The sequence below is a fragment of the Vidua chalybeata genome, chromosome 9 (genome assembly GCF_026979565.1).
Source record: "Vidua chalybeata isolate OUT-0048 chromosome 9, bVidCha1 merged haplotype, whole genome shotgun sequence".
Classification (NCBI taxonomy): Eukaryota; Metazoa; Chordata; class Aves; order Passeriformes; family Viduidae; genus Vidua; species Vidua chalybeata.
The window spans coordinates 16218952-16233872 of NC_071538.1; the positions used below are offsets into that span (position 1 = coordinate 16218952).

Genomic DNA, 14921 nt, shown 5'->3' on the forward strand with positions numbered 1-14921 from the left:
CCACACTGAGTACAAGATCTAATCAAATATTTCAACAGCTACATTTGAAATCCTTATACACACAGTTTTTAATGACCATTTCTCAAATTTCTACAGCTATAATTTAAAATGTTCTCCATTACCCTAAGCTCTGTGCTGCATTATATGCATATACAGTAAAGCTCCACATTTTCTAGCTCCAGCTTGCAAACATGAAACAGCATTACACTGAAGAGGCAGGCATGACAAAATGAATGGAAGGAGAAGCAGGGCTGAGGCAAAAGATGCCTTCACAGTTATATGAGCAAGAGCAGGTATGGCTGTACTTTTACTGCAATACATTTTCATTTTCAGTGAGAAACCAGTGAGTAACAGCTGGTGACAGACCAATCCCCACCACCACCCAGCTTTTAAAGGTGATTCTGTATTCAGTAGTTTTGCACTCATAAGCCAAACAAGTGTTCTTACCCGAGTTTATGCTGTATGTACTCACTTATGAGAAAAGGAGAAAGATCTCTTCTGAAATATCAACCCAATACTTTTGGGTACCCTAGCTGCTGTAAAAAAACAAATCATAAAACATGGACACGGCAGTCATACAGGCACTTCTTTAATGGCTGCACATAATTACACCTCCACAAAAAAGCCATTTCTGCTACACATGGTATGTCAAAGGACAAGAAGTCTCAGAGAGCAGATCCATTCCTCCACAGAGCTTTTGTAGGCATTAAGAAAGAATAGCAGATTTATGGTATGATAAATAATCATTGTTCCCATGTGACACTTGCATGACACAGCTCATCAGTCAAATACTATGTGGGGCTCACAAAGAGCATCTTCCCGAAGAATGCATGAGTGAAGCTGAAGACACACCCTCCCAACACCCTCGCGGACCACCACATGTAACAGGTACAGAATCAACAGCTTCCAAACGGGTCTTTAAAAAGGATGAAACCACACATGATTTATCTAGGATCAAACCAGTTGCTCCTTTCCTGCCTCCATCTACACTAACCACAGGTTACTGCTCTATTGTCCTGTCATTCAGTCCCCTCTAAACACCACTCATCACCCATTTGTCAGCCATGCATTTGTAGATGGGCTTTCATGTTAAGCACCTCTGAAAAGAACGAAATCACTGGCTAATTCACAGGAACGCCCACCATTACAGAAGGAATCACTTGCACAAGGCTCAATCACAGCCCCATGCAGAATTTGCACAGGAACCACGATGCAGGATGCTGTCTTGACTGTCCAACGGTATAAACACAACTGTTCCATTACCAGAGTCCTCATTCATTTACCCCTTCCATTCATTCTTCAAATGGAAATGATTTCATCAAATTTCAACCTTCTGAGTTATTTAGGAAAACAATTTTAGACAGAGCACTAGAGAGCAGCCTGCCAATATCTCTGTCTGTGGCCATTCATCAGTCCTGTCAAGAGCTCGTGAGTTACATTTCTGTGCTCCTCACAGCATGCTACCGAAGAGTAAACAAAACATAATTAACTTAACACAAAAAAATCACCAATAACACCTAGGATTACATGGTTAAGTGGGATAAATGTGCAGATAACAGTGCCTTCCCCTGAGGAAAAGTATTCAGAAAGGTATTTGCTGTCAGAGCACCACAAAATATATCAAGATTGATAACATTTATATTTTTCCTTATCAATGTGAGCTTATTGGTAACACTTACTTTTTATGCTACATAAGCTCAGAAGAAATACAATGGATAGAAGAAAAAAATCGAACAAAACTCCTACTGCTAATTTTACTACTCACTGGAATACCATTTAAATAAACACTGTCTATCAGGGAAGCTTTCATGTGTAAACAATTAAAAAGTAATTATTAATAAGTACTGTACAAGGTTATGTGAGAAATGAAAATGTTGCACAACACTGAACAGACACCAGAAAATGGAATTAAATCTTGCATCTTGGACAATGTACTATAAAATACTTCAGTAATGTGTTTGATACAGGAAGGTCCAGCATATATTTAGTGACAGGTAACACAAACTGGGTCAAAAATTTAGTCTTACACTCAAATTACACATGTGCTTATACACACACCAATACTACATTATTGCAACATCAAGCAATACAATAAGAATAAAGACTATATACATACATAAAGACTAAATATATTTCTCTTTGCCTAAAGATCTTACAGCATCCTCTCCTTTCCTCCACCCAACACACATCCCTGCTCACACTCGGCTGTGTTATTCCTGCCATATTATTCCAGGGACACAAATACCAGAAACCAATATCAGAAACCAGCGATCTTGGTTAACAGCCACAGTGGCTGCTGAGCCTCCTCTCCAGCCTCATCTCACCAAAACTGCATGACCAACACTGGGCTTTTAGTCAGGTAATTCCCAAACACAGCTTTGGGGAGAGAAGGGCCAAGGAACAATCAGACCCCTCTAAGGTTCATGTGCAGAGACACTGGAAGTGAGTTTTGACTTTCAGCACAGGGAAGTGCTGAAGCAGAATGTGCCTCACTCCTGCAATACAGCAAATCTCTGTCCTTTCACCAGTTTCTACTGCAGACAAAGCCAGAAAAAATCTGGCCAAACAAGTTGGGTGTAATTTGGGGATGCCAAAGGCAGCATTTTCATAGCCCAAACAAGCTTCTGCAGAAAAATCAGCTGCAAGCTTGGAAAGAGGCCCTTTCTCTGCATATAAAAACCAATGTCTTACTAACCAGTGCCCAATATGGAGCAATGCTTACTTTACATTTGCCAGTAAATCTCATCCCAAGTGCAAAGCCTGGTCCACCAAAGACTCCTCCTATGGAACAGCAAAGCTGATCACCAAAATGAAAGTAACTCTGGAACAATATTCCTGTTAATACTGTATTTAACAAAAGAAAAAGAGATTTAATTTACCATTAAAAGGATTTGATAAATCAGTCTTCTGTTACCTAGGGAAGTCCTAAAACTTATTCTAGGTCAACAATAAATTTTGAATTATTACACCGTAGCAGTTTATTGGTTGTTCTGATATATACAAGATTTATATTTTTTTAATTTAAGAAAGATTTAAAAAATAAATGTAGCAGTAGCTCTTCATTCCACAATATCTTCAGCTTTTACTATACATTAAAAGACAATGAATAAAGTAATTTCTTTTAAATGTAGACTTACAGTGCTACTGTTCACAATAATAACAATAATAATAATAAACATTATAGTCTCTACAACCCTGTAATTCTACTGCTAGGAATTATGCCTTCTCAGTAAGGTTTTTGTGGCTTAATTGTCTTCATGTAATATTGATATCTGGTACTTGGATGTAATTAAGAATAGGGGAACCATTCTTAGAGTACTATTCCAATCCATTAGGTAAATTTTCTCACTATGATATGAAAATTTTCATCTACTTAATTAGCACACCTACTTCTTCCATGCCTAAGTGCACCTAAGCTGTGTTTTATGATGGCCCAAGGAAAGGAAAAAGAAACCACAACACATCAATTATGCCTCCACTCAGTTGTACAACTATTTTAAAATGTGTGAACAGTTAAGACAAAATTGAAAAATTACCATAATAGGCTTTTGACACTTCCCCGCTTAAGCAAAAATTAATTCTAACTCCCTGTTTTTATGCAAAGCCTTTATAATTTCTCTAATCTCGAGTTCCCACGAGAGAGAACACAATTCTTTCAAGTACAAGTATGTGAGGCTTGGCATCTTCTCTTTTTAGTTATGCAGTTTATTTGATGGAAGTCTAAACTGCTAAGCCTCCCTTTGTGCTTAATATAAGCCATCCTCAGTGGAAATACAAGTTAATTTAAGTAAAATGAAGTTTTAGGAAGGATGCATTCTCTTGCACAGAAAGCCTCCCTAAATCAAAGCTTTTTAAAATGCAGCATCTGTTTCCTGAATTGCTCTAGAACCTGTAATAAAATAAACTAAAAAGAAGAAAAATTTTTAGAAGGTACTTTTACATATAAAACATCATAAACATAAAAACAGGCAAATGGAGAAGCTTACCTCTCACTGTATTTTGCAGCCTCACCTTATACATGAAGACACCCTTGCAACATAATGAATTAGCATGTTTTCAGCATCATCTGTTTTATTAATGGTCATTACTATTAAAACCTACTGCTTGTGTTACTGCTTGTGCATCAGCTGTATTGTATTGCTGGGATACAATGCCATACACACTAAGCTGTGTGGACCACATCCTCAATTCACAGTTATTCCACAGCACTGCTCAGGCCTGAAACACACCTGAAGTATTTGCACATCACATACTTCGCTTCAGCAAAAGCCGGGGCTCTATTCTGGTGCCTACAAACCTATTAAGGTCACAGACAGCTTGTGCAGATTTTTAGTCTATTCCCATGAGAGGCAGAGGTATATTATTTACATATCATTATGTACTGAAAAACCTATTCGGTTATCCCCACTGGAGACAACTCACCTCACTGCCCTAAATAGCATTCACTTTTCCAATATTTGAAGGAACAGCAAGTAAATGGGACCCAGTGCAGACAAATCCAAAATGACTCAGAATATCTAATAATTTTGACTTATAAATAACAAATGTGAATGAATGCAGACCAATATATCATATAAGAATATCATGGAACCAAGGAATGATGAAAAAAGTGAATTATATGCTTAAGAGAGGACTAAAATGTTGAGAGTGAAAATGGCTGAAGAGATAATTTTAGGAAAAAAGCTGACATTAGCCAAGCTTCTTATGACCACAAAGGAGAGCAAAGAGTCTCAAAGCACAGAACTCACTTAAAAATAGCCTCCTTACATTTGTAGTGACAGCAGCAGTTCTAATATGATCTGCCCCAAACAAAGTGAGACAGCTATTGATAATTTACCTAGAGCAGGGTGCAACAGTTCACATTATGTCAGTAGCTGAGACCCATGGGGCCTGTACATGTGGGTTCTTCAGTACCAGCTGCAGGACTGTGAATATTTGCTGTAATCACAAATATGTTCTTACATGCCCTAATTGTCCTCCTCGATTTTACTCCCCCCATAATTATGATGTTTTGAATAACCATCTCCCAGCCTCTGCTCAAACCCTTTTCTACTTATCCTTCCTGATGTCAATACAGCCACAAAGAAGGGAGAATATAAAGAAAGTATCTGTGTGCTTTGTGCAGAAAGTCAGAAGAGATTAACATAATGGTCCTTTACAGCCCTAGTCTGCAAATCAGAACCTCTCGCTGTTAACCTTGGTTTGCTTTTTGCCAACCTGCTATGTGAAGTTTACTTCAAGCTGTAAGCATTTTTGAACCTGTCTGTTTCTGTAAAGCTCTAAGCACAGATAAAGCACAATAGAAACAGTAACCATCCCTTGAAATCACAGTTGTGAGCAGGTCATGTAGAACAACAAAAGGGGATCATGGCACAATCAGTTCCATGCCAAAACAAAGACACAGAAACATCAATAGTGCATATTGAAAGGTTTGTGCACACAGGATCTTCAAACACATGGCTGCTTCAGCTGAAAAGAAGCAAATCAATTTTTTGAATATAAGGAATAATTTTTTGAGTCCATGGCCATACCGTTACTACCGACCCTTGAAATGCAGTTATTTGAAGTTCAGATGAGTAAACCCTAGAGATCTACAGCACTCTATAAAGCCTGCCATGTTACAGTAATTTCCTGAACATCTTCCTTCATTTTACATCTTAAATAGTGCTTATTAAAAAGAAACAGTTACAGGAATTACCTCTTAAAGAAGCTGCAAATCCAGTGCAGCACCTCTAACAATTATAGGTACTATAGAGCCAGGGTATCTTTTCATATATTTTTTAATAGTACATCTGACAATTCTATATGCTGGTGGGTATGAAACTGATGTCTCATAATCCACAAAATGGATGAGGCTACAGTCACATATAAAGCCTCATATTAGCAGTATTCTCAAGGGCAAACTGTGCACTCCCATGATATGCACAAAAGCCTCAAATTTATTTCCACTTTAACTTTCCACAGTAACAGCTATTTTTACTCTCATCTGCTCATGAGAAATATAAACAAAAACTTGCAGGAATAAAAGTACACTTTATCAGTTTTAGCTGATACTACTTATCCTAGTTGGCTTTAGAAATTCTGTAGTCACATACCCAGCCAGGATGAAAAATGTCCTTTTTTTTCAAGCAGTACTTTGCACCATTGCTGTGCTTAATGAGCACAAGACTCTACCAGGACTGGTGAGAGTGAAGTGTGGCCACTTGAGGGGCAGCCCCTTAAATTGCTCCAAGCTGTCTGTCAAACTGATCTCCCATCCTGTGCCAAAAAAGAATGGAGATAAAATGCCAATCTGTACATGTCAGGGTTTCACAGGGTGGGAAAGAGAAAAGAAACATGACCTCCGAAAACTGACAGATCAGAGTTAAACTTCATTGTCCAAACTGCAGGATCTGGACAGCCTAAAAGCCTAAAACAGTAATTTTGAAAACACTGCATCAGTTGCATCCACGCCTGCTACTGCATCTCCCCGAGGAGGAGACTGGTTTTGAGGGAGAGCACAGGCTGGGGGTTACTGTCACCCTGCTGGGAGCCGTTTCTTTGAAGAGGGGATAAAGTCACATTCCAAGATGTGACAGCAGACACTGGATTCTACTGATGCCCAGAGCTCATAATGTACATGCACATCAAACAGAACATATTGATAAGTGCTCAATGAACTGTTCTTAATAGTGTGTAAGAGGAAAACCAAGTCATTCTTTAAAATACACTTAGGTTTCATTTTTTAAAAATGCAAGGAAGGATGTAAAGCTGCATGTTTTAATGCATAAACAGAGAAGAATAGGTGGAGCATGCATGCAACAGTTCTGGCAAGAAGAAGCTACCAAACACAATCTCAAATGTCTCTGGGATGCTGAAACAGGTAAAATTCCCCCTTCTTGGCTTAAAGAAAATGTTCAACATGGTATTTCTAGTATGAAGCAGTTAAAAACAAGAACCACACAACTGACTGTTCAGGTTCCTCATGCAAGATACCTTCCAGTGCATTTAGTTATTCAATCCATTGTATTCAGCTATAATTGGAAAAATCTAATACTACATTCAGTTCCCCTGTAATGCTTGGTCAGCAACAAAAAGCACTCATGGTTCTTTTCTGGCTCTTCTGAGCAGTGCTGTGTACAGGCAAAGGAAGTGATCCCCATGCATTAATACTCTGGCACTCCAGAACTACAGAAACGAAGGTCCCCATAATTGCTGCTAAATTTTTAAGATTTGGGAGGCAGCATTTGAAAGAAAAATAATTCTAAGATACTTATCTTTATTCTGTCTTGAAGACTAAGAAGAGATTCCATGTAGTATTTCAACAACAAAGAGATAAACCAGCAAAACTTCCCCTGTGGTTGAGAAACAGTAAAATAATGGTCCTGGATAGGCAGAGAGTGATCACCCACAAGAGTCCTTTAATGGGAAGATGGAAGAGAAGAGACTGTTTTACTACATCTCTGCTTCCGAGAGGAAAGATCATGGCCAGATGAAAAACATAACAAAACAGAAGCAGCAGTGTCTTGTCAGTAAAAACACATGATCACTAATTTATGCTAACTCCACATCATGGTATTCTGTGATGGGAAAAAACTGATGAAAAAAACAACAGCAAATTTTAAAAATTATTTTGTCTTTGTTTTACAAAAAATACTTTATGCTGCACTCAGATATGCTGTATTTCAGGAATATTATGGAGTTTCATGTGGCTAATGAGCTATGTAATTTCTGAAGAAGAAAAGGAGACAACCTTACTGTTTGTGTTGACTACTGGATTACATTTGAGGGCCATTCCTGTCTCTGCAGTAGTTCACTAGATGAAAAAGAGCCTGAAAAATCTCTGGTTTAATGGTTTGCCAGTAGAAGATCTGTACCATCTATAACCAAGTCAAGACTGTGTTTGGTGATTTCTTGCAGTGAGTCAGAGAAACAGGGGACTGTGCCATTCTTAATACATTACACGACTCACACACATAGCAAGATTCTGCTACTCAACTTTTTGAATCAAACTTAGAAGAAATCTTAGGGAGTGAACTTCAAAGCATCTATATGCACTAAGTAGCACAAGGCGTTGGCAGGAATACCTCTGCTGCTCTATGACATATTTGGTTTTTCTTTTGCTCCTTTTGAGCACCAAGTTTTCTACTAGGTAGCATTCAATTTAAAGAAAGCTCAAAAGATTTAAATAATCTCTAACTTAGGCAGCAGTAAGAGAAATTAAATCTATATACTGTTTACAATTTAGGGAGAAAGCAAGTTCTTACATGCTGGATGACACCCAGTCATGATTCCACTTGAGACAACTTCCATTATAGGTATAAAATGTAGCCAAATCACCTCTAGGTTAAACAATTCACAAACGTATGTTTAATGCAGAAAAGAAATGGAAAAAACCCCAAACATAGCAGACACATTGATTTCTGACTCCCATACATGCCAAGTGCCCTAGATGAAGAAAGGCTGGTTCAGCAGAAGGGGTACAGCACATCTGGGTTTAGCTCTGCACAGAATGCCTGAGCCCCAAAAACCACTTCAGGTGAGCTGGTAAGGAAGAGCATGTCAACATATTTCCATGACATGCATCAGAAACAGCTTTTCTCACCTGTACTCTGAACCAGAGAGATGAGAGCACAGGCAGGACAGGCTGCTGTTCTCCAGACACTCCTAAATGGCCACAAGAAGTGGCCATGGTAAGGGGACAACGCGTGTCTTCAGCACGTTGCTCAGCACTGCAGTGATAGACCCTGACCAGGCAGGTGTCCCAGGGCAGGCTGACATGCCACAAGGCTTTTTGGAGGGAAGCCAAGTGATGTATTTTAAAATAAAATAAAACTGGACTCTGAAGTCAGTGTACTTTTTAATATTTGGTATGAAAAATTCAATTTTCAATCATCCTGACAAAATCCATTTTTGACAAAGAAAAGCATCCCTGCCTGAGCAGACCTGTGTTTGTGCTAGCAGGTGCAGCAGAACCTGGACCTTTTGGTGAAAGGCTGTATTTTATCTTTGACATCATCCAGCTGAATATCATGACCAGAGTTCTAAAAAGCAAGCTATGCTTCAAAGTTATTTTCAAATACAGCTACATGAATGGATTTTCAAAGAATGTATAAATAGCTGTGTCTAAAACTTTGCACATCAAACCCGAGACATCTAAGTATTACAAGTTGTTTTTGAACCTCTTAGCCTGTAAAGACACAGTAAAATGCAAGTATCACTTATCAAAGTACTTTAAATTTTCTAATAAATTAATATTCATAAACAAAACCTACTGTCTGCATCAAAAATAAAAATAAAAATAAAAATAAAAATAAAAATCTGGGTTACTGTTGTGCTGTTAAACACCTTGCATACTTAACCAAAGTTCTGAACACTAATGGCTTTATAAAACATTTATAGGAACAAAGACTCCACCATCAGGACAGAAGCAGAGTGGGGCTGAGGGGACCCCTGAACTGTATAAACTACCAAAGGGCAGCTACAAGGCAATGGGCAAGGCACTGGTGTGATCCCTGAGTTTTAAAGTCATGTTTTCAAGACTGCATCACCATATGATGAGTTATTTTTCATATTGAACGTTTCACACAGATTGTAAGCCACATAAAACCACTTTAATGTTTGTGAAAGTATTTTAAGTCTGAGAGCTAAAATTGTTGTGTTATAGATAATAAAAAGATACTTCCAAAAAAATCTATACAACATAGTGTGCTCTATTTTCTTAATACTGTTTCAACAATTTCTGGCAAATGCTGCTAAAGAAAACCTCTGTCAATTAAATCAGCATGAAACCAGAATAACATCAACAAATGCAATAAACGAACAACCCTCTACAACATGAGAATGAGGCCCTGAGAATGAACAAAAAATTGATCTTCAGAGCAAAAGGATTTTATCTGGGAGAAGGGTGGGTTGGGTCATGGCTGCAAACTTGTTACAGAAGTACAGAAATGAAGGAAACAAAGGCCTTCCTGCAAGAATTACTGCAGAACTGCAACCCTGCAGGATCCTTTGATGGTCATCAAGCTGTACATTTTTAACTCTGGAGACCCCCCCACCCATCATCTTTCATAAATTTCCTGTTTAATTTCCCCATGGTGACTGCAGCCAACACCCTCAGAGCAGCTCCTCCATGGGTCAGCACAGCTTCCCAGCCAGCTCCTGAAATTACTGAAGGCATTTTCCACCGAGCCTTCTCATTGAGAGGCAACAGAAAAGCACAGGTTAAAACTTCTACAAACCAAACCAACTTTTATCTCCAAAAGGAAACTCAATCTAATTTAATTGGATATTACATGTAACATTCCCCCCATGAAAAAATACCTAAGGAACTCCTTATTTTTAAGTAAATCTTCAACTATAAACCATGTCAGATTTCAAGTAAATTGTGCAATTTCCACTACAGGCTGCAAGTCACTTTCCTGAAATACCACCCTGGTTTAACAGCATGTTCATTTATCTGCTTAATGGTTTGAAATGGACTAAAATAAGTATGCAAGTTGATCGTGGTCTGAATTTGCTGTTTCATTTTGTTTTCAATTATAACACCATCAGGAGATCTGGTGTTTATCTGCTGGAATGTGCCTTTCATCAATAAAACATTCTTCCATCAGTAAGATACCTATAACAGTTTATGTCTCTTCAATATCCTAAATCCTGATTAGGCCAAATATGTTAACACACAATGACATTCCAAGCACAAGCACTGGCACTGAAGTAAGGTACTTTTATTAAAATGACTTGCTGAACTGCAAGGCCAGCAATGAATACCATTTATGATAAATGGAAACAATCTTCTCGAATGCAGTTTGCCCTGTTCTTCCACCAGACCTGTTTTGACTAAAGACAAGGGCAGAATTAAAGTAATCGCTCCTTTTTCTCCTCTTTCTGGTTTGGGTTTTGGTTTGGGGGGGTTTTTTTAAGTAGCATAAACTCACTGTATGTAGCAGCATTGTATGCATGGCTGTACAGAGAGAATCTCATTAAAAAGGTTGTCTCATGTGGGCAATACTCTGAAAGTTCAACTTTTACAAGTTTATATTAATGACTGCATTCCTTCACCAAGCACTAGAGGCTTTTTATTTCAGTTAAAAGCACAAGGAGTATTTTAGTAGTGTTCAGGAGAATAAATTTATCCAATTTTAGAGCTGGATAGTACTAGTGGCTATGCCGGCTAAAAAGTGTAATTAAAATGTACTTTATACATTATACTAATTTAGGATGCCTGTCCACCACTGTGATATTTCAATGTATATTTATGCTACAAGTACACAGCACTGATGCTGTTACGTATGTCTAGAGTATGTATGTATCCATTTGGATACAGCATCTTAACATCTCAAATACTATTCACTGTTTTTACTCTTGTCACTTTTTAGTTTCTCATAATTTTCTTCTTTTTTCTTAGAGAGAAAAAAAATCCTTTTTCATATAAACAAGGCCCCTGCACATCTTGTCCCAGTTGTGCCAGGTCCCTCAGAAGGGTACCCGGGGTTCTCTGCAGAGCTAATTCAGCACAAAGCTGGTGCAGTGATGCTCAGCTGGTCGCAGGCTCAGCCAGGGCATGGTGCCAAACTCCCTGCCACCACAGCTAAACAATGGTCCTTTTATTGCCTTCTCTGCATCCAAGACATTTGCAGTTTTGTTGGGTCTGTTCTGCTGCCTTGTGCAGACCCCAGCTCTGTACTACTGGCAAGTTTAGCAAACAGATAAGAGCACACAAACCCAGCTTTTTGCCTTTCCTCAGCACAATATTCTATTGCAGTGTAACACATAGTGGCCAAATGAACACTCTGTGGTTATTATCCACCTAATGCTGTAAAAATACTGCTATGACATTTGGTCTGCTTGACTATTTTAAAGGTTAATTCTGTTTCCTATTTGAGATTTTCCTCTAGGTGAGCCATTCCATGCACTTTCTATTTACTGATTCCAAACAACCCCCAAACTGTTTCATTGCTCACTCTCACTCTTAAGAACATATTGACTGGCTGCCTGCTCTGCTGTTTAATTCATTTATGCTGAGAGTCAGGCATGAAGACAGAATTTTAAATGTGACATTTGCAGGCTGTTGGGTCATTTGAAGCTCTGACAACACCAGGGAGTTCCTGACATACAAACTGGTCCTGATTTCCAGTCTTCCATGTTCTGAACACATCAGAAATTCTTCCCGAAGGTGCAGATTTCAGCCAAAAGTTTTTAAATCCCTTGTGTTTACAACTTGCAGGAAAGGCTTGTACACTTTAAGGTTTTAAAATAAAGCTTATGTTTCCTTTAAGGTAAAACCAGCACTGCCTGCAGCATGAGACTCAATGCTTTAAAACACTTATTGACAAAGGTATTTGGGAAGATCTACGATAATAATTAATACACAAAATGATGTTTACAAAATTCTATTAAGGGTCTTAGTAGACTTTTATTTGCTCCTGTTGATCTGGAAGCATTTACGAACAGCTGAGTCTGAGACCACAGCTTTATCTAACATTGCCTATCTGGCTTAGTGCTACTCTGACCAGTACCAAGTCCCAGTTTTCAGTCTGGAAGTTTTCCTTATCTCAAGGCAGTGAATGGACTGCACCATTTTGTCTCCCAACATGAAGTGTCATTATTTTCCCTAAATTTCAGATTTTTCAGAGCATACTTGATTACCTGGAAGATTCCCTATGGCCAAGATACCATTAGGAAAACAGTAATGTGAACTGTTTAGTCCTGACTTAAGAAAACTATAGTTACTTATCCCTGATGCAAGACTCACATCTGTTGGTGTGTATGCTATTCGGCCATAAGCTTTTCCACACAACAGGCAGAGCCCTCTGGGGCTGACAGCAAAGAATGAGGAGACACCTGAATGCAGATTGGGCACCTGATCTACCCAGCAGGATGGACTGAAAACCAGGCCTTGAACTCTGAGGAAAGAGCAAGAAGGGAATATAAAATCTTCTGCACAGAAAAGATCTCTTCTTCCTCCTTGCCATGAATTGGGCGAGACATGTTACAATAAAAACTTTAAGTCCAGCTTCTGTGTCCACATCATCCCTCATTTATTTACTTAAATCAATAGCAGAGTATTGCATTTAAATAAAGACAAAGTTAGAAGGCACAATCTAGGAAAAATAGAAACTTTTTTTTAATTGTGCAAAACAAAAAAAACCCTGTTCAAAGCAGAAAGTATGAGGACACTGCTATAGTTAGAAATAAAAATGGTGCTAATTCAGAATTGTATTAGGAGGAGAGATTGTTTTCCCTGCTCAACTCATCATGACAACTATGCCACAATAATGACTCCATACTTTGGCTGCTTTTTCAGGAAGGCGAATATGATTTAGGTCAAGATGCAAATTCAGAGAAATTAATGGATTTTTTCTTTTCTATCAGCAGACACACAACAATTTTAACAAGTAGCTCTGAAGTGTTAACCATGTCGTACAGCAAGCATCTTTTCATTGCCATGTTCAGAATGAGACTTTTATAATTTTATAATTGTCACCTGAACAAGAGTATCTTGTTTACACATACTTTCAGCACCAGGACATTAATTCTGTGTGACCTAGAAAAGCAGTTTAAGTATTACAGATGTTCTTTATTTTCAAAGGAATTTTTAAAATAGAAAGACTTACCTGGTGTATAATCTGAGCTACAGGAAGTTGTTCAGCATATTTTAGTGGCTCTGTTGCCAACTCCTCCTCTGGAAACCTAGGAAGAAAGTAAGCTCATGTTAGTCAAAGTTAGTACAATGCTTACCAAATTAAATTAATGAAATTAAGTGTTTCAGGATACTGTTTTGCTTAAGGATGAAGAAAAAGGGTATTTTATGACAATAATGGAATGTATTTCTTATAAAGTTGAGTGAAAGAACAAATTTATAGTCAACAGAAATGTTCATAACACTGTGCGTTTTTTCGCCTGACATAAAGCACAAATTTAGCAGCAGAAACCTAAGAAAACCTTTAAATTTTGTTTTAGGTGAACAAGGACTGGTGAAAGCTGGATTGAAATCGCCATGGAAGAAAAGTCTTATGCATTTACAGAGCAGATTCAGCACTGTTACCAATACAAGCTTCTTCACTCAATCCTGCCAACATAATTCAAATATGACCATCTCAAAAGGCAGGAGGGATTGTTCACCGTTTCCCATTTTTGCTGCAAGCGCACAGCCGTATTGAGATGTGGTAGAAGTTCAACACCACAAATATTCATGCATTTGCCAGCACAGCAGTGTGTAGTCCTGGTTACCAAAAAGCCAAAAAACTCTAGTGTGAAAAAAAAATATAGAGTGAATGCTTCACAAAGAATATACATCATAAGCCTTTAAACTTTGAATAAACTGTGGCTGCAGATGAAAAATTGGAATCCATAAGCAATGTCTTAGAATATTTACACGATAGTAGATTAATATGAAAGCATGTTTTAAATCCTTCAACCATGCTGCTTTCATCTACTGGAACTGCACAGCATGTGCTACATTTTCAAAGTATCACTCAAGTTTTTCATCAGCCATTCCTCTATTTTTCTGAAGAGTTCTGAATATAGGAATTTGAGCACTATAACAAGAAGTGAGGGGAGGAAAAAGATCCTGACAAAAACAAGGCACTTCTCTAAAGCTAATGTAGAATTATTTTCAGACAAAAACTGTGGCCAAGACATTATTTTTCAGGCTTAAACCTTATACCTACTCTAATCAAAAAGGATGCATCCTTGCTGGGTTAATTGACCTGCAGACCAGCTCCCAGGTAAGAGTCAGAATCTCCAGGCTTAGTGTCTGCACTGGGAGTCAACAGGCTGTGGAAAAGGAGAGGACAAAGTGCACATCTCTTCCCTTTTCCAGTACTGAACTTTTGCTGTGGTTTGAAAGGCTTTAAGCTCAAATAAGAGTCCGAATATCCAGAAATTTGTAATTTCTGGATATTCAGAGTATGAAAGTATGAAAGTCTTACTGTATAAGA

General features: G+C 38.2%; 1 protein-coding gene across 1 annotated transcript in view; it reads right to left on the reverse strand.

Annotated features, from left to right (window-relative positions):
• PIGK (phosphatidylinositol glycan anchor biosynthesis class K) overlaps positions 1-14921 on the reverse strand; it is a 65287-nt gene that overhangs the window by 9103 nt on the left and 41263 nt on the right. The window contains exon 10 of the mRNA XM_053951084.1: positions 13596-13671. Within this exon, the coding sequence (XP_053807059.1) occupies positions 13596-13671 (76 nt within the window). The remainder of the gene's footprint in view (positions 1-13595; positions 13672-14921) is intronic.